This window comes from Lichtheimia ornata (assembly GCF_029851405.1).
Source record: "Lichtheimia ornata isolate CBS 291.66 chromosome Unknown scaffold00141, whole genome shotgun sequence".
NCBI lineage: Eukaryota > Fungi > Mucoromycota > Mucoromycetes > Mucorales > Lichtheimiaceae > Lichtheimia > Lichtheimia ornata.
The window spans coordinates 1-23,793 of NW_026695460.1; the positions used below are offsets into that span (position 1 = coordinate 1).

The following is a 23,793-nucleotide window of genomic DNA, read 5'->3' on the forward strand; positions in this document are numbered from 1 at the left end:
TGCCTTCGGATGGTGTATTTGGTTGCAATTCCTTGTGATCACCATGGCTCAGGTATGTATGACTCTCATGCTTTTTGGGAACCTTTGCTGAAACGCCTACCATTATTATTTAGAGGGACCATTGCAGAGAGCTACTTGTCTTTTGGTGCTTTGGAGTTTACAAGATCACAGCTATGATTGCTAAGTATTATTCGATGGGTTTGGAAAATCGCTTACCATGCATCTTTTATACGTAGGTGAATCATGTCAGCAATCGGGAAAAGTGCGTTTATCTCTTGGTGTCATCAAATCTTTATTTCATTTCTGGTGGTTGGGTACCAAGCAACGGGCGATTTCATTGAAGAGTGTCCGCCAATGCAAGTCTCTTGTGAGTGGATTGTATCAGCAACAAGTAACAGCATCCATATCGTTGGTGCCATATCAAGCTTCATCCCATCATCTGGTTCTTCTCGTTATCGGCAATTCAGTGGGCATCCTGAAATGAAGGTCTCTTATCGATCGATCATGTCAACAACAAGGAGCAGGTTTATGTCTTTGGCGTCAGAAAGCTTTCGATCTTCTGGTGGTTCTGGTTATTGACGATTCCTTTGGTGCGCGGCTGCTATTAAACGCCTCTTATGGATGGATCATGTCATGAACAAGCAATGAGAGCCCGTGTCGACATCTTTGTGTTACCAAGGTCATTCATGCATCTCGTCAAGGACTCCATCGTCAAGCTGCATTCCATACCCAATGAAAAAGGATTGGTATCTCATTCATATCGGCTATATTACTGAGTGTACTCCCTTCCGCAGCTAGGATGCTGGTTTGGGCTTTTCGATTGATGATTTTTCGATTTGCATGTGGTCTTGGGCAGCACATTGGTTCGTTCTCGCTCCTTGTAAGGGCTTTTCGGCGTCGTGTAAGTATGCTATCTTTGGTGGTACAAGTATTATTCGACCTTCTCACTGTATATGCCCATCAAGTATCGTTACATCGCTTACAAACCGAGTGCCAGCGTAGCGGGTCTTATCTACAAGAGAATGATTGCAAGAATCGGCTAGATCTGGATATAAGCAGGATTTCGTGTATATGACTATCATTGGTAAATAGTGATCCGTTCATCGTCTTCAACGCCTGCTAACCTCCTCTTTTATTATAGTATGTGGGCTATTCAGCAAGCTACTTGTCTTCTGATGCATTGGGATTGCTATGGATGCAGCTGTCATTGGATGCCAACAAGTTGACGTGCATATGGCAATCATTGGTAAATGGTGATCCGTTCATTTCTTCAACGCCTGCCAACCTCTTCTTTTATTATAGTACGTGGGCTATTCAGGAAGCTACCTGTCTTCTGGTCCTTTGGAATTATCATGGATGAAGCTGTCATTGGTAAATAGTGATCCATTCTTTCTTTCAACGCCTACTAATCTGCTATATTATCTGAGCTATTCAGCGAGCTATTTGTCTTGTGCCCTTTGGATTCTTGATGGATGCTGCTATCATTGGATGTCGACAGGGTTTCATTCATATGGCTACCATTGGTAATTGATGATCCATTCGTTTCTACAACGCCTGCCAACCTCCGCTTTTATCTTAGCATGTGGGCTATTCATCAAGCTAGTCGTTTGGTCCTTTGGGATTTTCATGGATGCAGCTATCATTGGATGTCAACGTCCTTTCGTGCATATGGCTATCATTCGTAAGTGATGATCCGTTCTATTCAACGCCTACCGACATTCCTCTTTATTATAGTATGTGGGCTATTCAGCGAGCTACTTGTCTCTTGGTCCTTTGGGATTTTCATGGATGCAGCTATCATTGAATGTCGACATGTTTTCGTGCATATGGCTACCATTGGTAAATAGTGATCCATTCGTTCTACAACGCCTGCCAACCTCTTTCGTTTATTGTACCTCTGGCAGCAACAAGTCATTGATATCAAAAGAAGAACGCTGTACGTTGGCTCAATGGTATGCATGGCATTGGATCTACAAAACGAAACCTGTTAATAACAAGACTTACAGTGAAACAGCAGCAAGACAATATGGATGACATGGAGATACGGTTTTATTTGAGGCAATGATGCTATTGAGAAATACCACAAGGTAAGAGTGTTCATTATGATGGGATTGGTTGGATTCAAGTGGACTTACGAAAGAGATAATGGCAGGCTCTCTTTCGGCTATTATTATTGTCAAATAACACCTCAAGGATGTCATTGTACTGTACTCTCCAGGGGAGACGATCATGTTATGCTAGCGGAAACAGTGCGACTCAAGTTGCCACCTCAGGGTTTAAACATGCATCCTCTGTTCGCACGGCTCCATCGTTCTATGGCTATTGATTTCCTCGCCTTTAGAGAGAAGATGGGTATCTCTATTGACGCGCAACATGTGGGATCCACGGCTCATTGTGGTGTCAAAGTCGGCTGGTGAAGGGCTCATGGTCTCTGGTAAATCTGGTGTTTTGATCCACGTCCTTTGGGAGTGAGCTAGAGGAGAGTACTGATACTGTGACATTCCTTGGCGTGGTATTTTATTATTACATTGCATTCGGATGGCCCACCTAAGTCAAGTTTGCGTGATGGTTGAGGTTCTGGTATGTATGATTATGATGGTTTTTGGAAAGCTTTACTGAGACGTCTTTTATTATTTAGAGGAACCACTGCAAGCAGCTTATATTTATGGCCAAGTCTTGTACCATGTTATCATTGCCGTCACCATTGGTAAATATCGTTCTAGTGCTATGGAAAACGGTTGTGTGTCTTATCGAGGTAGATTATCTTACAACGCGCAACGTGGGATTGCTGGGCTCGAGTTTATTTGAATACCCTATGGTTGATGTTGGTAAGTGTTCTTCCCATTGTTTCATGTACCTACTAATGTGTTATTGTATTACAGTTGTGGTCTACAGCAGAGATCTACTTGTCTTTTGGTGTCTTGTTGAAGTTTACAAGGCCACAGCTATGATTGCTAAGTATTATCGGATGGGTTTGGAAAATTGCTTACGATGCATCTTTTATAGGTGGATCATGTCAGCTATGGGGAAGACTATTTATACTTTTGGGTGGTATCAACCTTTATTGGGTCTCGGGTGGTTGGTTACCAGGCAACGAGCGATTTCTCTGGAGAATGTCAGCCAATGCACGTCTTTTATGAGTGGATTGTATCAGCAACAAACAACAACATCTATATCGTTGGTGTCATATCAAGCTTTATTCCATCATCCGGTGCTTCTCGTTATTGGTACGTTGGTGGACATCCTGAAATGAAGATATCTTATCAATTGATCACATCAGCAGCAAGGAGTTCCATATCCAGGTGGTTCTGGTTATTTGCAATCCCTTTAATGCACGGCTGCCATTAAACGTCTCTTATGGATGGATCATGTCATCAACAGGCAATGGAAGCAAGCGTCGACATCTTTAGTGATACCAAGGTCACCTATGCATCTCTCCAAGGTTGACGCCAACCCTTTGAGGATATCCCACTACGCATGCCTGTTACCGGTGGATCATATCAGCACAACCACGAAGCAGCAATCAGCAACTGAGCCTATGATATCTCTAGTGTCAGCAACATTTACTCGATTCTCTGGTGGTTCTCGTTATTGGCCAATTGATTTCAAGAACATTCAACAGCGCATGTCTCTTATGGGTGTATCACATCAGCAACAAGTAACAATAAATGTCACATGTCTTTTTGGTGCTGTCAAGGTTTATCCATCGCTCAAGGCATTCGTCGTCAAGTAAAGCTTCTTTCCTTTGGAGATCCATTGGTATGCATAGTGGATCGACAATACAAGTGCTATCAATTAACGAGCCTTACAATGGAACAGCAGCAGCATGGTATGGTTGTCATGGAAAGCCGTTGGCATGGAGATACGGGGCTTGTTTGAGGCAAGGATACTATTGAAGTACCACAAGGTAAGAGTATTCATTATGGGATGTGTCGCATGCAAGTGCACTTACAGTGGAAGGTACGTAATGCCAGGACCAAGAAGGCTTTCCCTCGGCTATATCATTTGGCACGTCAAGGATGTTATTGTATCAACAGCAAGGAGCAACATCCATATCTTTGGCGCCAACTATCTTTATTCCGTCGTCTGGTAGTTTTCATTATCAGCACCTCGTTTGATGGATATCTATCAGCTCACGTCTCTTACGGTGGATCATATTGTATCAGCAACTGCGTACATGCCTTTGTGTGGCATCATTCTCATTTGGCTTTGATATGACTTTGGCTATCCAGCAGTGTTCCACATTCGCCTTTGTATGGACTCCTCTACAGCAAAGCTTTTGGGTGGCACCATGCTTAATCGACTTTTGTGTGATTTTGGCTATCAGGTACGGATCTATTCTTTGGAAAGTGATCGCCAGCATCTATTTTGTATCGACTCCTCTTCATCATGTAAGTATGCTATCTTTCGCGTCGCCAATATTATTCGACCTTCTCACGTCATATGACTACCAAGTATTGTTCCATCCCGTACAAGAAGCCGAGTGCCAACGTAGCGCGTTTTATCAAGCGGACCATTGCAGAGTAACGAATTGATTTGGATATCGGCAGGTTTTGGTAAATGGTGATCCCTTCTTTTTTCTCAACACCAACCAGCCTCCTTTTTTATTATAGTACATGGGCTATTCATCAAGCTACCTGTCTCGTGGTCCTTTGGACTTTCCATGGATGCAGCAGCTATCATTGTTAAGTATCGTTTTATGGGTTTGGAAAATTGTTTAACATGCATCTTTACAGGTGAATCATGCCAGGATCAAGGAACGACGTCTACAGCATTTTTCCATCAACTGGCCTTGTTACATCGTTGGATAGTTCTCGTTACCAAGTACTGGTCATTGCTTTTTATGTGTATCTGCAACAACAAGCAACAACTTGTACATCTTTCGGTGTCTCCAATCTTTATCTAGTCGCATTGCGGTCCTAGTTGTCGACAATCCTTTCGATGGATATCCTGCTACGCGTGCCTGCTATCGGTGGATCATATCAGCAATACCTTTAGTGTCAACAACTCTTTCTCGAATTTCTGGTGGTTCGCATTATTGGCCAATTACTATCATCAAGAGCACGTCTCTTATGGGTGTGTCACATCAGCAACAATCTACAACGTGTGTGTTATCAAGGTATATTGATCGCCCAAGGCAGCCATCATCAAGCAACACTCCTTCCTCCGGAAAACGGCTATCAGCAATCGTTATTGTATGGGCATCTTTGCAGCAAGGAAACCGGCTTTGGGTGTTGGGTAGCATCAAGCATTATATACTTCCATATGGCTTTGGCTAAGTATTGTTCCCATTATCTCAAAGATACGTTAGTAATATGCGCATTCATAGGTCGATCATTCCATCAAGGCATCTTCTTTTTGCATACTCTTTGACCGCCACTCAGGATTGCTGCATGAATGACGGCAACGCTCTCTTTATTTTCTCACTTTTGACACAACCCGAGTAAACGACCAACTCCTTCACCACGAGGAATCCAGCTCATTCGGTAAGGCAACAATTACCAATCGGAGACCCTGTTGATGTTGCAATGGAGCAGCAGCATTTGAAGCCAAGTTGTCAATATGATAGTGGACGATAACAAGTTGTATGTGGATTGGTCATGATGGCAATTGGAAGATGATGATAGCCAACAGCACGATATGGATGGAGATCAGTTCACCAAACACCTTTTTTTTGTACCATGACAACTTGAATGCAACCAACCATATTATAGACTTCTCTTGTAGAAATCCATCTACGTATGAAATTTAGAATAAACGCCATGTTTTCAATGCCATTGACAAATTTAACCCTTCTCTTTGATTATGTAAATAATGGTGCTCATTATTAAAACAGCTCTTTGTCTATTATACAGCAACCATAACGGAGAAGCGAACTTGGAACCCCGTCCAATCAACGTTGATCCAAATCTTACACCCCAAATTACTACACATTCACCTCCCATACATGAATGCCATATTTTCCATTCGAAAGAGCGTTCTCTCCGCTGCATGATGGTGGTAATTTCATTGCGATAGGACGACGTTTTTGTTTTCTCGATAAGGGAATTTTTAAGTATACCTAAATGTTTCACTTCCACAATACAAGTCGTTGTCACTTTGGCGGAGTGGTTAACGCGGTGCCCTGCTAAGGCATTGTCCTTTGGACGCGCAGGTTCGAATCCTGCAGGTGACGTTGTTTTTATTTCGATTTTGGATTGGGTCACGTGATTTTTTTGTGGTATGCCTTGTCACGTATCCATTGTCTACATGCATGAGATTGTAGCTTCTTCTTGTCGAAATGGCATACACCACCTCACGTCCTTGGTTTATGCATAGACATTCAATCTCATCAAGGCTCCATCATCACTCTTTCCTCCTTTTGTGATCACAAGAACACTCTCTTCCACCCATACAACATGCATATATAAAAATGCTTCGCCCATCATTTTACTCCTATGTATCTCTTTCTTTCATCGTATCACTCTTTGAGTGGGTGACACCTTCAAAGCCCAAGTGGATGTAATAACGCCGTAGTAGATAGCATTATCCTCCTGTGGGCGATCCATGTGCTCATATTTATGGTGATCTTTATCCTTTGCCTTTAGTCATTGTTTCTCATCTCTAAAATGTTGGAAAGACTACCTTACTTGAACCCCTTGCCAGCATCCTGAGAGCCATGATTTCATACAGTGCATCAGTAGAGTGGTTCTTTTTAAGAAGTTGTATATATAATACTATCAAAGACGTAATGCTACATGTATGTAAATATAGATGATATGAAGGAAAAATGGATGTGGTTGTGGGAAGAGCCAATCAAACAAGATGCTTTGTTTTACATTTTCTTCACAGTGGGGGCTGGGGGTATGGAAGACTCCAGGTGGTGGTGGTGGAGTATCGAAATAGTCGTCAAGTTGTTGCTCGTATTAGAGCGCGACTAGGGTCATTACAAAGACCCTTTCGGATGCGCTGACCATTTCTGCAATATTAACGATACGATGTTGGATTGCGCAATCTTGACCTATTCGTATACAGCGTTTCTCTTATTGTTGCCCAGGCGTCATCATGATGGATACATGTATGCAAAGTGAATGGCAATGTCGAGCATGCTATGTAGAAAAAAAAGATGCTTTGGAATGGCTTTAGTAAAGAAGGCTGCTGCTTGAGGACCTGGTAGTAAGGCAATGATGGTTGCTGTTGTTGGTGTAGGATCATGTAAATTGTAAAATCACACTTTATTTGGCTATATGTGAGGAGCACTCCTTTTATTTACATACACCTATTGTCTATCATGAGGATGATGATGGGTGTGTTGGGCATGTGGATTAAGCGAATGGGCTCAGTATAGTCGCAGTGAGGGATTTAACTTGGCGCCAAGTGTAAGAATTTGACTTGTCGCTATGGAAATCAAATTTGGGAACAACGCTTCTCTTTGTCCCTCCTCTCCTTTTATACCCACCCCATTCACAACATTCCCATCAAGGTAATGTATTATAAAAGAGTTCTCTTGTTGTTTGTGAGGTGTTAATATAGTTCTGAACATGCATAGGCAGGGAGTGTGTGTGTCCAAGTGTTGAGGAATGAGAGTGGTAGCCATGGTGATATTGTTGCTTCTTTTTGTTCGTAGCTATTCCCGCTCTATGCTTGGTGTCAACAGGTACATTCAGAGCCCAATGTTGCAGCCGAATTGGTTCCATTGACATGTTAGCTGGTATAGAGGGCAAGTTTGGTTCCAAGACGTTGGCTCGTTTGGCGTTTTGCTTCGACTCAACTACACCACACCATGGTTTTCGGTTTCCAGTAACCAGCAACAACGGGTCTTTCTGTATATGCTAAAGGTAAGTGCAATGAAACCAATAATGAAAAGGGTGTTTATTGTATATGTGTGCTAATAATGAACCGAATAGGATTCTTTGGTCAGGCAATGCAACTTGGGGCATCATCATCTCTTTGGGTTCGACTCCCAGCCTGTGTCAAGTGGTCGATGACGATGGGTTTTTGGAAGAGCGTGGTCACCGTGTTGAGGTAAAAAGGGATTTGCAACAGCTTGACATCAGTGCAAACCAACACGCTCTTTTCGTGATAGGCTCGTTCTTTCCCTTGAGGATTTCTTTTCATGAGGTGGGAAATGATTGGAAGGATTGGATTGGGGATCATTCTTTCTTTGGAGGATGAATGAGAACAACTATGAGCCTGGACTCTACGTAAGTGATGTCCTTCCTTGCCATGGATCGAACTGGCCTTGCGTGATTCGTGCAGTGCTCTCTCAAAAACAAGGGATCGCTCGACGTTGCTCGTATGGTGGTGGTGATTTGGTTTGTGAATACCTTCTGATTGCATACGTCCTTGCAGAAGATCGCCTAAAAGTATGCCAAATCGTCATCATTCCAGTATCAGATGGTCTAACTTGGCTGCTTTATACTTATAGAGACAAGCATTACGATGATCACCACATTCACAACAATGACGATTACGATGGTCACCTCATTCGCAACAATGACAATGATAATGACAACGAGATTCAAAAGGAAGCCTGCAAGATCCCATCCTTATTGGGTGACGAGGAGATTGGCGAGTGCTGGCGAGTACGAGTACGAGGACGAATGATGACGGACGACGAAGATGACGATGGTAGAAAAGTAGCTAGAAAGCTAGATGAAATGAAATGAAGCATTGTTTATTACGCAGTAGTTGGACTTTGCTAGTTTGTGGATTACATAATGTAGCTTCGGAGATGGAATAATAAAGGTGGTCCGGTTATGTATCGTTCATGCAAGAAGTATATGCCTTTTGTGATCCAATCGGGAGGGGTGGGATGACCTTGCGAGAAAAAGTAGTGCTTGTTAGAGCAGAGGTATAAGAGTGGCTTCGATGCATCGGTAGTAGGTTGTAAGTGATGGTAAAGAGTGGATAATTCACACTGTGAATAATTGTGGGTGGCCATTCTTCAGGGAGTTTGCAAAACCATTGTTCATAAACGGTAGACATGATCTTTTAGCATCGGAAGCATACCCACAAGGTTGTGCTGTTCATATCGTTGTTGCACAGCGCTTTCCATGCGAGTCAGAATGCGAATGGATTCATCCAATTGGGTTGTACAGCGTTTTTTGTCGACAAGTCATTGATCTTTGAAATGATGTTGCTGTCACCAGATAACAATTTCTTCAATGAATGAATTTGCGTTGTTGTGTATAATGCTGCTGTTAAATCAGCTCGTCCAAATGTTGCTCGAGATGTGCTGCGATGATAAAAATGAGTGCATCAGGGGTGAACCGCCTTGGCTTTTGAGACATGTACATGTCCATAGTCGATTGGGTTGATACAATAAACCCCTTGATGATATAGTGGATGCTGATGAACTGCCAAGCGTATCCTGAGCTGAATTTGGAAGCCGTTAAATCACCATCATGGGAGTTGGGGGTAGTTCCCTTGCTATTTTCATCATGTCAAATGCACCATGTCAATTTCAGCACCCGACGTAGACCACTGTACCGAAACCAACTTTTTGCAGATGCTTCACGGAGAGATAGCTATATCAAAAGTAACAAGGTGGTATGTATGAGTAGTGACTCATCAAGCAACATGATCATGCTTTACCCCGTTACGAGAATACAATATCACAATGACGGCCACGATACAAAGAGTCACTATGAATGACCACAAAGATCAGCGCTTATTCACAAGGTTGTAAGAAGTGGGGTACGTACAAAACCTTGGAAATTTGAACTTGTAAAAGCAATCAGGAAAGAGGCCGGCGGGAGTATGATGGGCGGTGACAACATCCTTTTATTGTGCATTGTGGGCGTGGGTATTTCTATCTGTTGGGGATGATGCATTATTGTGCATTGTGGGCGTGGGTATTTCTATCTATTGGGGATGATGCATTGATAAATGGATGCATGAGCTGATAAAGTGGTGGGGCGCATATACCAGGAATAAGTCTGAGAAGTCTAAGTGTAATATTGTCTATGTATACATCGGCCAAATTAGAGTAGGTGATAAGAAATCTATCAAGGAAATCAATCACTTGTATGCCTAACGCACATCCCCATTGATGTAAAGGTGTCTTCCCATGTTGTCAACCTACCCTTAATCGTGCTATGCGTGTTCGGTAAGCAGCGAGGATGATCGGATCACCTTTGATATCAGCAATCACGGTTTGGATAAAGGATGGTGCAAGAGACATGTTGCAAATAGCAAGGCCCAGCTGTTGCATGAAATGTGTAAGGACAGGCACAACATGTATTATAAGAGTCGGCTTCCTTTACCTCATTATCTTTCACTTCTGCACTAATGAGTGAACTGGGACGTCCAAAGGGGCAAAAGAGCGAGGCTCGTCGTCGCAAGAACAAAGGAATCCGGCACTCGATCGACAATGCATTTCCAACCATCAACGCCCAGCAATTCAGTCTTGTCATGTCCACTATCTTCAACCACTGCCCTCGTGTCGAATGGCAACACCAATGACCAACCCATTGGAGATCTTGAAGCTGATGGACCAGGTGTGCCGCTATCTGATTTGCTTGTGGATATCGAGTCTCGTGCAACCACTACGTGTAGACGCCCTCTGGATGATGTTGATGTTGATGATGTTGGTGATGGCGCCATGGACCAACAAGAAAGTGATGTGATTGATGATTGTGGTGAAGAAGCTGCTCAAGTACAAGGTCATGTGCAAGAATATCTGCTCAAGATGCAAAGCAAGTGGTTGGTGCAAGAACAAGTCCTTTTGGATATATCCTCTCGATGTTTTCTTTGTTTTGCGTGGTAAGCTTGATCCAAGTATGTTATATTTGACATGTATACTCATTTGGCTACCAGTGATGTGAAGCCTGTTGGCAAGGCAACTGATGTGGTCACGTTACGCTGATGAATCCGACATAGCGATTATTTACGTTCACAATACGCAGTGTGGAAGGATCAAACAATGCAGCATATACGCAGATCAACAAATGAGAATGTGATAGCTTTGGTTGACCAAGATGTTCAATCCCCAAGAAGAAAAAGAACGGCATCATCAGCACTTCATCCATGACAACAAAAGCTATCACGTGCAATTCAATCTCAAATATCACCTCTCGTACTATACTATAAGCTCAACATCCTGCTCACCATGACAACAACAACTCAAATCACCCACCAACAATACCTCCTCGTATTCAACGGCGTTTACCAGGACCACCTATCACCGCAACTCCCACCAGCATGTGGCATGATGCATGAAACAAGCCAACTTTAACACCAAAGCCAATTATTACTACCACACCGCAAGTTTTACGTTACAACTCTGCTCGCTGCGCGACCCCACCTATGTCACCAGGGCCGACTTTGCATACTTGTCTTTTGGTGTATACTCTTTGACTTCTCAGCTTTCCTTTGCAACGGGAACGTGCCAAAGAGTCGACTGAGAGGACATACCAAGGTATAGTATTATCACTGCCAAAGCGAAAATGCCGGCTTACTCAAAATCGTACCATAACCAACCATAGGTGCATGGGAGCAAAAGGATCAACAAGGTATCTGCTTTACACGGTAGTTCGCAACGAGGTATAGTATACAGCAAAGATTGTCTCATGGATGGAAGTATGTTGTGCTAAAGGTGGGTCGTATTAGCTCCATCATCAAAGGTCTTCGATCGAGTACCTTGGCAACACTGATCAAAAATCCAATTTTCACGGTCCCGATGCATGTATTTTCAGCAGCATTTGGAGCTTGTGTCTCGATCACGATTTCTGTAATCAAGCTGGATATGGATCGGTTGTACCTAGGAGGTCATCAAGTACCTATCACCCGAATGGTGGTGGTTCATGTACATCGATGGAAAGGAACACGCATTTGAAGTAGAGGACCCGTTTGTTGGCTAATCGATTATCATGCAAAATGCTCTCTTGTACGGCAATACAACCCGATCACATCCAATAAACCCACGACATACCGATACCAACGATCAACAACAATGCTGGTAGTGTACTACGATAATCGTACATGGCGTTACTTTGCATCAGATCACTCGTGCGAGATCACTCGGGTGTAACATGAGAGGCAACACTATCCATCAGCTTATAGACATGTACCTGAGATTGCGTTGTCGTTTATAGAAACAAAGGATAGGAGTTGTGTTGTCGTTTGATAGAAAAGACAATAAATGATGCGTTCTCGTTGTTGATAGGAACACGAAACACAAAAATTATGCCCATGTTGATAGAAAAAACTAATACAGGAATACGTCCACAATGATAGAAAAGCAAAAATAGTAGCTATGCTCTCCTTGATAGGAATGATCAAGAAGCAAATGAAGGCATCATTCGATGCCCGTTATCATTGTTTTCTCGGAAACGGCTCACCAATCAACTGCTAATTTCATCAACAGAGGTTCGCACAGACGTTGCAAGCAAGCATCTAATTAGGCAAGCACTGATGGCAAGATCTTTGAATACAGATCCTCAGCACACCCGTTTATTTAATCTAGAGAAGAAGAGCTCATTATGCCCAAACGCAAAAGATGTTGGTCTTCATGCGTAGCTATTAGTCCTTTGTGCTATGTTTCATAGGATGGAAGCATATACGAGACATAAAACGTAACAATCCATCGGGTAGTTGGCCCTGTGGAAATACTGAAAGGAGGACAATACCGGGAGGGATATAGATCGGGAGCACTGTGGGGTATTGGCACACCGATTATAGAGATGTCTAAAAGTGGTACACGATCGATGAAATTATAGTGGTGGTATTGGTACACCGATAGGTAACCTGCAAAATTATTGCAAGTACTTGCATACCCAATAATTTCTGCCCATTGGTAAATCCCAAGCATTGACTACAAAGACGTACCGCCTTTCAATGACTAAAAGCACCATCATGCATCGTAATCTATAATCAAGCTTGATATTAGCTGTCATGCAGCTTGCATTATGCACAATCAATCAACCCGACAAACTAAACTCATTTTGACTATTGGGATTTCTATATGGCAAAATAGGACATCATTCGTTTATTATATTCAATGGTGGGGGATGAGATAAGAGGATGACTTGTTTAGGACATGAAGAGCATACCGCTACCTTCGTAGACAGCAGCAATCTTTTGGATGGAGTTGATGAAAGCGGCAGTACGGTAATCAACGTTCTTGAGGTTGGCGGTTTGGCGGGTTTCTAAATTACACAAAATCCATATTAGCCATCCATAAACGATAATAGGCCTTATTGCTACATACCCTCACAAGAGCTGATCATGGTATCTTCCAAACCAGAGTAGATGAGATCAGCTTCCTCAGCACCGTGAACAATTTGTCGTCGCTCAGCTTCAGTAAGAGTACGGCCAGCGTTCTCTTCGACAACGGTCAAAAGCTTAGTGCGAACGGATTCATCCCACTTCTTGTTCATACGACCGAAACGGACGTGAGACAAGTTCTTGAGCCATTCAAAGTAAGAAACGGTGACACCACCAGCGTTGAGCAACAAATCGGGAATGACAACAACACCACGCTTCTCAAGAGCTTCGTGAGCAGCAGGGGTAACAGGACCGTTGGCACCTTCACCAACAATCTTGGCCTTGATCTTGTCAACGTTTCTCAAACCAATTTGACGTTCAAGAGCAGCAGGAATCAAGATATCACACTCACGCTCCAAGATCTCAGTGGGGGTGTTGATGATTTCGGCAGAGTTGGAGAAGCCACGGAAGCTGCCAGCATCACGACGATGGGCAAACAACTTCTCAACATCGAGACCATTAGGATCGTAGATAGAGCAGTCGTGCTCACCAATACCAATAACCTTGGCACTAAACATCACATAATAAATATCACCTTTGCCTCTTTTCCTTTAAGACTTGTAAACTTACCCATTGGCTTCAAAGAACTTGGCAGCATAGTAACCAACGTTACCGAAACCTTGAACAATGACGGAGGCATCCTTCATCTTGCCGCTCAAACCAGTGCGCTCTTGAACTTCGGGGTAGTTCATGAATTCACGAACACCCTATAATCATACGTTAATACACGTGCGAGAAATTATAGCGTAGCACACACATACATAGTAGACACCAAGACCAGTGGCTTCGGTACGACCACGGACACCACCTTGAGAGATAGGCTTACCAGTGACACAACCAGCGGCATTGATATCACTAGGGTTGAATTGGCGGTAGGTATCCATGATCCAAGACATCTCACGGGGACCAGTACCAACATCAGGAGCAGGGACATCGGCACCAGGACCAATGAAGCCCTTTTGGCAAAGCTCCATGGTGAAGCGACGAGTGATACGTTCGAGTTGGTCGAGTGTGTAACGCTTAGGATCGATCTTGATGCCACCCTTGGCACCTCCAACTAAGATCATCATTACCATATTAGTACGCCCATTCTCATTCAAATATAGCTTGCCATTTACTTACATGGTACATCGACAACAGCACACTTGAAGGTCATGAGGGATGCAAGAGCTAATTACCCCATCATCATGTCATGTTAATTTGCTTATTCCCAATAAGGAGCAGTATCTTTGTTTTCGTTTGTATACCTTCAACTTCTTGCAAATCGACCTCTTCGGAATAACGGATACCACCCTTAACGGGGAGACGATGACGGGAGTGCTGAGCACGGTAACCTGTAAAGAAATTACAATGAGCGATCGTGTCACACACACATAAACATTGCGTGTCTATGTATAAAGATGATTACCTTCAATGACTTCAGTGGAGCCATCATCCATTTGGATAGGGAAAGTGACACTCAACACGCTGTCAACAGCGCGAATGTGACCCAAGGTACCAGCAGAGACATTGCTGAGCTTGGCAGCTCTGTCATAGTAGATCTCAACGGATTCCAAAAAGTGAGGTTCATGGGGCTCACAAGCGCTTTCAGTAGCAGCTACAAGGGGTTGTATGAGAAACCATGTCATCATCTTGTATCATTGATACCACTTACCAGTGGTCATGAAACGCCACATGGGGGCAATGGTTCTTGGGTGGGCAACAGCCGACTTGAGGTAAGCAGCCGATGGGCGAGCTGCAGCCTGAATAGTGGGGTTTGTGGAGACGCGACGCAAGATGGAAGCCATGGTAGAGAGAGGTGAAAGGAACAAGGAAGAGATGAAACAAAAAATGTCGCGACAGCTGTGGCTCTAGATATAAATAATAGTTGGCACTCTTAGTCGGCCCAATCATATCCCGTCGTAAGCCGAAATTTCCCACGACGTCCCAGTTATCCCCCCACACACCCCGCGTTGGGACAATGGAAAAGGAACAAGTTGCACACTAAGGCTTTGTTTACCTTAACCTACTACTATGCTTACCAGTAGTTTAATAGCTCTCAAGGGTATCAAATGAAAACCTATTTTCAATTGAACCAGGTAGAGTTTTTCGAAAAGGGCATCCTGCACATTGCCCAAACTGAGCTACAATTACCACACTCATTTTCGTGATATCGTGTGTTGACTTTGTTAATTTGATCGAGTTTTCGTTAGGTATAAGTGGATGAGAAAAGCGTATCCCGAAGCGAGGGAGCTACAATTACCCCATTCGTCCATTTACGGAGACGTGCATGATCCGTTTGCAAACAAGGTTTGGCGATTGTTCCCGTTATCTGTCCGACTTTTTTTCGAAACCAGCCAAGTGTACGTGTTCCTTGCCCAATGCTTCATTATCTATCAGCGATTAACCTACACCTTGATCTATGGAAGTGGTTGTTCCGGCATTGTAGTATAATTAAATAGATCTACACGACGTCCTTCAAGGTATTACCTATATAGCCCAAATGGCAAAGAAGCAAAATACACCAATACTCAAAGTAGCAAGCTTCATATCTAAATTTTTATCCGCAATGAAAAAAGTTCTTCGCTAGCTTGAAAAAAAACATCGGCTGACGTAGCTTTTGAACCCTTGAAGACATATGCGGTATGCGGTGTTGAGATTGTTGGTTGACAACACGCTGGTAACCAAAGCCTGTTTGTAATCCCCACCCCAGACGATCGGTGTATGTACTATAAATGGGGTATGCATCCATTACCCTATTTGGCTCATGTGTGTGCGGGAATTACGCTTTGTCCACAGCAAAGAGCAAGGCGATCATCATCACATCATCATCATGGGCACCACCACTACCTCGTGGGCTGGATAAAATGAAACTATGTGCATGACAACCTACCACCTACTACCCCTGTAAATCAAAGCAAACATTGAATCACCCACCCTATAGGTGGTTGATTTACTCTCTTTCCCCGCTCCTCACACTTTTTATAACACAATGGCAGAACATTCGTTGAGCGATAGTAGTACTGCTACTGGTACTAGTAACCAAAGCAACAAGCGTTTAAAGACATCTGTTCGATTACAAGACACTGAAAATGAAGGACGCCCCAGCATTTATTTGTTTATTTTTGTCAACCCGCTCTCTGGCAATCGCCAAGGCAGTAATCTCATCCATTTACCTATACAACATTTTCGTTTACGACGCCTTCCTCAAGTTCAAGTGGAGATTCACAATTGCCTCGACCCAAAAGACCAACAAGATGGTATGCAGCGGATAGCTTTGATTGAAAGCAAAGTGAAGCAAAATGAGCTACCTCCAATACGCACTGCAACCAAGCAACCATCCTCGGCCCATGCAGCTGTTGACGAAAGAGGCCATACCATGTCACAAGGAGAAGCCAATGCTGCAGCTACGTTACCTGAAGGAAGTGGTACTCTTAGTCCTAGTGTCCAGACACGGCATATCCATGTATGGAGTGCTGGTGGTGATGGCACGGTGATGAGTGTTGTCAACATGCTCGAAGAATATGGGATTGATTTGGACTTGGTGTTTTTTTCATGCAAGTATTACACGTGTACCCTTGTCACTCTTTATGTAGACTCAGATCAAGCTAACATTAATAATAGGCATACCCTTTGGCACTGGTAACGATTTTAGTCAAGTCCTTGGTTGGGGTCGGACAACCAAAAAGAATGATGTTGTGGGTGCCAATTTGAATGAAATGGAGCGATTAATATGCGATCGACTTGAACAAGCAAATGCAGCACGTCTCGACGTCTTTCAAGTGACCCTGGAAGCTCATGAATCGGGACATGTTCGTAAAGCTGACAGTGATGACAAACAACAGCAATGTGTGATGACACGAAATATGGGCAACTACATGTCGATAGGTGTACAAGGCTATGTGGGCAGCGGATTTGAGAAGCACAGGACCAACAAGCGATTTTTGAACATCCTCGTGTATACACTCGAAAGCTGCAAATGGGTGTTTTGGCGAAAGTTTCCCCGCATCAATCATTTCATTGAATCGATTGTGGATGACAACGGCCAAGACGTACTACTAAAAGTGCCACCACACTCTGCAAATCAAGAAGATGGGGCTGATGTGCCAACATTGAATGGTAGTGCAATTGATTTGGTGATTCAAAATATCCCACATATTTGGTGAGTGTAATAGGCGTTGACTTTTCACACAAGAGGGGGTGCTCACATGATTGGGCAGGGGCCGTGAGGTGGATTTGTGGAGCGAGGCAACCACAGGCCTCGAGTCGGTTGCTAATCGACGTGGGAGCACGGATCCAAAAAACTGGACACCACAACTTGCCAATGATGGTAAACTTGAAATGATAGCACTAGGAAACATGTACAGCTATATCAAGAAGCTGTTGAATGCAAGGCAACATGTTAGTCGCGTGGGGCAATTCAAGACACCATTTGATATCGTATTTCGTAAGCCATCTTTGAAGCATCATGGTGGTGGGTGTCTAGACTTTGCAAGAAGGAATCGATACGAGCGTAAAAATATCATGGGAGTGATGTGCGACGGCGAATTCTTCTTAATCAAGGATCCCAAGACTATACGATTTGAACACAAGGCTCGAATATGGACTCTTGGTAGAGATAGTAAGGATGGTCAACAGGGTAGACTTGTTCAAGATGAGAAATTCAGTGCAGGAAAAAAAGGTGAAACGGCGGCATGACGTTTTCGGCTACACTGCATGTGTTGTTGTTGTGAGATTGTCGTTCCGAAGTCAAAAAAAGTGAAAGAGAGAGAGGGAAGAAAGAAAGAAAGAAAGGCAGCAACTAGGCAAAAAAAGACCCATTCTTATCCTTAGTGCACCCGTTCCTTTTTTTTCTCTCTTTCTTTTTTCTTCACCCTCCAGTCCTTTTCTCTCCTTCCTCCTCCCACTCCACCTCCTCCTCACCCCTTTTATATTCTCTCTCTCTTTCTCTCATTCTTCGTATACACACACTACATACACGTCCCCATTGAGTCATTACTCTTCTCGATCGTCGTCTTTTCCTTTTGTCATCACTTGGAGCACTTGTCTCCGCAGCGCCGATAAAACGATTACCTTACAAATTAAACGACGTTGTGCAATATTCGCTATATCCAGTAAGATGTCTCGCCATGCTATTCCCACTTTTTACTTATGCGATACACACAGCACACACTCCGATATGAGTGCCTTTGCGATAGCTGTCTTTCAGACGACAGCCACTGTGGCAATCAATGACGATAACGCGCCTGTTGCAAATCAACCTTTTGTTCAAGTCTTGAATGTCGTCGTGGAAACGGATACGCATATCTTGTCACTCATTCGATATGTACCCGATTTGCTTGAATTTGACACTTTGGTATATACACACATACACACATCCATCCTACGCTATCTACTTACATACTTTTAATAGATCAAGACCCATTATCATCGCGTCAAGATTCCATTTCCAGCATTATCAGAAACATCCAAAGCCGACAAGCGACGTAGTTTTCGACAACTCTTGACATCTCTTTCGCATCATCATAGTCGCTCTGATTCTGAAAAGATCCAACGCTACTTGCAAAAATGCTCGGTGGAGCCCGTTGTACGTTCATCCAGCATCTTTCGAGACTTCTTTTCAGCTCAGCGAGATGAAGATCAAATCATTTCTAAAATACCCAATCCGAGAATCCTTACACCTGATGAACACGTTGAAGATGCCGTTGTACCTCAATCACCACCACCAATACCGCATACAAAACAACGAGAGATCCCATCATCACCGCCGCCTAGAGTACCTGAAAAAGTCAAGGTTGAGGAAGCCATTGTACCACCAAAGCAGGAGAAGCAACACGAGGAGCAGCAGCAACAACACGAGCAGCAGCATCAACATCAACAACAACAAGAAGAGGAGATTGAATCAACATCACCACCACCAGCAGCCATAGTGCATGATAGCCCTGCAGAGCAAGGAGCAACAAATGATCGCCCCACCACCACCAACTATGATTATCTCGCTGATTTGGAAATGATCAAGGTTCTTGGCAAGGGTTGTATGGGCAAGGTAAGTAATAATTACTACTATTACGAGGTAATGGTCATGTCTAATAAGCGATGCATATAGGTATTCTTGGTTCGATCACACAAATCCAATGAGTTGTATGCCCTCAAGAGCATCATGAAGGAGTTGGTGATTGAGCAACGTGAGATTACGCATACATTGGCAGAGAGAGATATCCTTGCTACCATGTCGGGTATCAATCATCCATTCTTGGCCAAGCTACATGCATCATTTCAAGATACACATCGGCTGTATTTAGTCACTGATTATTACTGTGGTGGCGATTTGGCTACTCAAATGAGCACCTGTTCGACCTTTTCAAAAGAGCGTATTCTTTTCTATGCAGCCGAGATGATTGAAGGCATTGGAGAATTGCATCGTCTCGGCATTTTGTATCGTGATCTCAAGCCTGAAAACATCCTTTTGACCATTGATGGCCACGTATTGTTGACTGATTTTGGTCTCAGTAAATGGCTTCACAGCGATGAACACCATATGACGCAAACCTTTTGTGGTACAGCAGAGTACCTTGCACCTGAAGCGTTATTGGGAGAGCCGTATTCATTTGGTGTTGATTATTGGGCGTATGGAACGATTTTATACGAGATGCTTGCAGGCATTACACCCTTTTGGGCTGACAACCATTCGGAAATGTACCGACGCGTCCTGCAGGATCCACTTGAATTTCCTCCCGACACAGATTTTGAAACAGCCGAATTCCTTTCAGCTCTTTTAGAACGAGATCCTTCCATGCGTCTTGGTGTCAATGGTGTGGATGAGATCAAATCACACATTTACTTTGGCTCTATATCATGGGATGACGTTTATCATCGTCGTCTTATTCCACCCTATGTGCCTGATATCCGATCCTCCCTTGACTTTTCAAACTTTGATCCCTCTTTCCTTGAAATGCCGCCTGTGTTAACTCCGGTGTCATCCCAGCATAACCTTACTCAAGAGATGCAGCAAGTCTTTGATGGGTATTCTTTTGTTGATGAGCGATTTGCATATGATGATAAAGAGGAGCCAACCATCCCATTACAACAACAATCCCCGCTGGCCGGTGAAGATGATGAGAGTAGTGGATGGGATGAAGAAGATGACGAGGTCGCTAGCAACAACAAGCGGCTTACAATGGATCGCATCGATGAGCAACAAATCAAGCAAGAGCAATTGTATAACCAAGTATGTCCAACGGTACAACCAGCTCGAAAACGTGGAAGTATAAGCATGCTTTCTGATGTGGACAGCTTCCAGCTTGATAACAGTGATCAATTGAAATCAACTCTTCCATCATCACATGAATACGGCAGTGAAGAAACCAAACGACAAGCAAAACGTCGCAACACATCCGGTCCTCCAGTGCAAGAAGAAGAAGAAGAAGAAGCAGAGGATGAAGTAGCTTATGCATATCGTCAACAACTCAGCGAATCCATGGTGGTAGCTGAACCTCTTTTGGTCAACAGTAATTCATCATCATCCATCACCCATGGTCACCATCATCATCATCACCCTCACCATCATCGCAACATGCCTGATTTATCCCTTGCATCCACAGCAGATGATGGCGTTCCCCTTGATGAGCTTGATTTTGGAGGAATCACTGAAGATCTCGATCTTAAATTATCATTCAGCGTCCAAATCGATCCCACCAAGGCATCAAAACCATCAGGCAGCAGTACTACAAGTAGCCGGCGAAAAGCTCGTCGATTTTTCAGTCCTTTATTACGATTCTAATCAGGGTATTACACCATCACACATTACTATTCCTTAACCGATCCATTAATATCTCCTTTACATCATCATCACACATATATACACACTCACTCACAATCACAATCACCCCACTATTACCATTATATCCCAAAACATCATTCCATACCGAATACATTTTAAGCCAACTTGAAGAAACGTTGTATTTCTATTGTTAATGCTGGATGGGTACAATGGGATGCAACATGGGGAATTTGGTTGGGTGGTATTCTAAGAGTGATATCTTGAACATCCTGTTGTAGATCATCCATGAATGCTGCGAGTTGTTCTCCATCAAGTGGATCAGGCCAATGATCGGTGTAACGTATGCATAAATGCTTGGCTGAGACCAACATGGGAGGTTCGATCCAAAAATCCACGAGCATCAAAGTTTCCAAGTCCTGTGCAGCTTCAAAGCATTTGAGCATGGCTTGTTGAGCATCGTTGCCGATCGATCCAACGAATCCAGTGGATGCTGGTATGATTCCAAGTCTTCTCCACCCATGCAGTTCAAGATGCTGTAATTGTGGACATATCGGTAATAGAGCTTGTAGCCACACGTTGCGTGTCCATGTATAACAAGATCCAAATGTAAGGTGTGTCAAATTCGGCAGATGGGCGATCCATTGGTATTTTTGCACAAGCAGATTTTGCATAGAGAGCCATCGTTGTTGCATCATCATCATGGTATCGTCATCGTCATCATCATCCTCTTCTTCTTTGGTTGTAAACTCCTTTAAAAGAGCTTCCACTTGATTGTAATCCTCACTGCGAAGATTGATGACACGCAAGGTATGGAGATGCTGTTGTTGTTGAAAAGGTGCTGCTGATGTTGTTGCAATTGTGGTGAAACCTGCCATGTCCCTGAAATGGAATTCCACTTGACGACCGTTTCCTTGGACCAACGCATGAATATCAAAGGATCGACTTGCACACCAAGGCTCAATAGCTTGACAATGGATCACTCTCACGCTTGGTAGCTGCTTCAACACGCTCATGATCTCTTCCAAACATAAATGGAGCGTATCCAGATGTAAAACGTTGGGCATCACCACTGGTAAAAGATCTTCCAAGTGCACATGACGTCGCGTTTCATACGGCTTTCGGATACTGAGTCGACGTATAGCGCCTAGTTGAGGTTGCCATGCCGTGGATTGTAAGAGTCGTGCGTATGCATGGACCAGTGCTGGTTTGTCGAGCATCAAGGAACGCCACTTTATACACACCATTGTTGAGATGACACACACGTTTGCTGGTAGTCGTAGCACTAGTAAAACTCACCACACTGGGTCGGCGTGCAATGACATGCCATCGTCGACACACTTGAGACAAGATGCAACGGATTATGGGGCAGGCGCCACAATGTATGAAAACAAGCTCGAGACAGTCATCGGTGAGCTTATCAATAGCCAACATGGAAAAGAAAAAAGACCGCTTGGCATGAAAATAGGACCCGCTACCATTTTTGGCGTATTCACTTGATGGCCATCACACATACGAAGCTTATAAAAGTTCTTGGTTTATCATATCTCTTAGTTGATATAGAACAATAAATGACTTTGTCTTATGCCGTGTCTTTGTTAACAAATAAGAGCCAGCAGCGTATACATTTAGCCATTGAGAATACCACAGCCAAGAAGGGATAAATAGTAGGGATCGTAGTAGCCACTCTCTAGTAGTATGATCAACGATCGTTGCTATGCAACCATTGTCACATTTATAATATGGGAGACATGACATCCTTCTCAAAAGCTCATTGTGCAAACGAGATCCAAAAGTCACGTGAAGAATAGGATGGCAATAGGAAAGTTCCTTTTGCATAAATAGAATCAAACACGCTACACACATGTGATCCTCGCACGGACCCAGGTACATTGCAATGGATGTTGTTGGTGCTTTTCAGGGATAAAACCACACGATGAATTGTGGTGCGTTATATAATCATGTGATGGCCAGTAGTAGTAACAATATGCAAATTAAGCCACGTGTGCGTGTGTGTGTGTATGCCTAGCTTATCTCGATATGCAAAGCTTTATCTTCTGCATGAGATGCAAGGATAACGAGAAAAACAGAAAATGAGTGAGCCTTCATTTAAGGCTATTGATGACCGCTGGTGCTTTTTGCTGCTACGTATTAAGCTTAGAGTAGCACACAGTCCACGGATTCCAGATCGTCATTCTCGCAAAGACCCTAGTTGTCGTGTCACGATTGTGTAACTTGATCCAAATTACCAACATATTATGATGCATGGGTAAGGAGCCGATTTGGCGAACATGATTCCGTCATCAATGGCAGATTTTTTGATGATTAGCATGATTGATGTGGATACAAGCAAATGGACATACAATATAGGGTATCCATGAATGGGAATATAGCAATTATCAATGCAGCTGGATGGCAATGTTGTTGCACACAAACTCGCGTGCGAATTGCACTTTACCCCATACATTTTAAAAGCACTTGCCAAGATAGATAAGCCGTAGCACAGCGTGTTCCCATGAAACTGGGGCGGTCTGTGAGCCGTAATCCAAGACAACGTGTTCCCCTTCCGTAAAGCACGGGTTATTCTCCTCTTTTTTTTCCTCTCGTATGTTCAATGTCGTCATTGAAGCTTATACCCCCCTAAAGAAAGGGATCACATAACGTTTCATCAGTGGTTATCAAGATCAAAGCTACCACGTTGTTGGCATGATAACAACAACAACAATGGATAACTACTACTACTACTAGTAGTATTCTTCTTTCATGTTACTATAAAGACTCATGACGAT

At 43.4% G+C, this 23,793-nt stretch overlaps 7 protein-coding genes and 1 non-coding gene across 8 annotated transcripts; 6 read left to right on the plus strand and 2 right to left on the minus strand.

Moving 5' to 3' along the window:
* Positions 1 to 2,373: 2,373 nt before the first annotated feature.
* On the plus strand, positions 2,374 to 3,733 carry O0I10_012633 (uncharacterized protein; the record flags this gene model as incomplete). Its single annotated transcript, XM_058492525.1, has 6 exons — positions 2,374 to 2,434; positions 2,639 to 2,707; positions 2,760 to 2,828; positions 2,883 to 2,958; positions 3,021 to 3,311; positions 3,382 to 3,733. The coding sequence occupies 6 exons, from the start codon at positions 2,374 to 2,376 to the stop codon at positions 3,731 to 3,733; spliced, it is 918 nt and encodes a 305-aa protein (XP_058336700.1).
* Positions 3,734 to 6,093: 2,360 nt separating this feature from the next.
* O0I10_012634 lies at positions 6,094 to 6,175 on the plus strand. Its single transcript has one exon. It is a non-coding gene; the product is annotated as a tRNA-Ser (tRNA).
* A 1,384-nt stretch (positions 6,176 to 7,559) lies between these two features.
* Positions 7,560 to 7,967, plus strand: O0I10_012635 (uncharacterized protein; the record flags this gene model as incomplete). Its single annotated transcript, XM_058492526.1, has 3 exons — positions 7,560 to 7,636; positions 7,697 to 7,817; positions 7,887 to 7,967. The coding sequence occupies 3 exons, from the start codon at positions 7,560 to 7,562 to the stop codon at positions 7,965 to 7,967; spliced, it is 279 nt and encodes a 92-aa protein (XP_058336701.1).
* A 2,387-nt stretch (positions 7,968 to 10,354) lies between these two features.
* On the plus strand, positions 10,355 to 10,849 carry O0I10_012636 (uncharacterized protein; the record flags this gene model as incomplete). The annotated part of the gene is made up of 2 exons (XM_058492527.1): positions 10,355 to 10,746; positions 10,801 to 10,849. 2 exons carry the CDS (start codon positions 10,355 to 10,357, stop codon positions 10,847 to 10,849), a joined length of 441 nt encoding a protein of 146 aa, XP_058336702.1.
* A 2,165-nt stretch (positions 10,850 to 13,014) lies between these two features.
* On the minus strand, positions 13,015 to 15,035 carry O0I10_012637 (uncharacterized protein; the record flags this gene model as incomplete). Its single annotated transcript, XM_058492528.1, has 8 exons — positions 13,015 to 13,130; positions 13,193 to 13,758; positions 13,819 to 13,955; positions 14,010 to 14,305; positions 14,371 to 14,418; positions 14,496 to 14,582; positions 14,657 to 14,845; positions 14,903 to 15,035. 8 exons carry the CDS (start codon positions 15,033 to 15,035, stop codon positions 13,015 to 13,017), a joined length of 1,572 nt encoding a protein of 523 aa, XP_058336703.1.
* Positions 15,036 to 16,219: 1,184 nt separating this feature from the next.
* O0I10_012638 (uncharacterized protein) lies at positions 16,220 to 17,925 on the plus strand (the record flags this gene model as incomplete). The annotated part of the gene is made up of 3 exons (XM_058492529.1): positions 16,220 to 16,784; positions 16,852 to 17,389; positions 17,448 to 17,925. The coding sequence occupies 3 exons, from the start codon at positions 16,220 to 16,222 to the stop codon at positions 17,923 to 17,925; spliced, it is 1,581 nt and encodes a 526-aa protein (XP_058336704.1).
* A 481-nt stretch (positions 17,926 to 18,406) lies between these two features.
* O0I10_012639 (uncharacterized protein) lies at positions 18,407 to 21,007 on the plus strand (the record flags this gene model as incomplete). Its single annotated transcript, XM_058492530.1, has 3 exons — positions 18,407 to 18,583; positions 18,641 to 19,273; positions 19,334 to 21,007. The coding sequence occupies 3 exons, from the start codon at positions 18,407 to 18,409 to the stop codon at positions 21,005 to 21,007; spliced, it is 2,484 nt and encodes an 827-aa protein (XP_058336705.1).
* Positions 21,008 to 21,162: 155 nt separating this feature from the next.
* On the minus strand, positions 21,163 to 22,438 carry O0I10_012640 (uncharacterized protein; the record flags this gene model as incomplete). The annotated part of the gene is made up of 2 exons (XM_058492531.1): positions 21,163 to 22,236; positions 22,304 to 22,438. 2 exons carry the CDS (start codon positions 22,436 to 22,438, stop codon positions 21,163 to 21,165), a joined length of 1,209 nt encoding a protein of 402 aa, XP_058336706.1.
* Between the last annotated feature and the right edge of the window lie 1,355 nt (positions 22,439 to 23,793).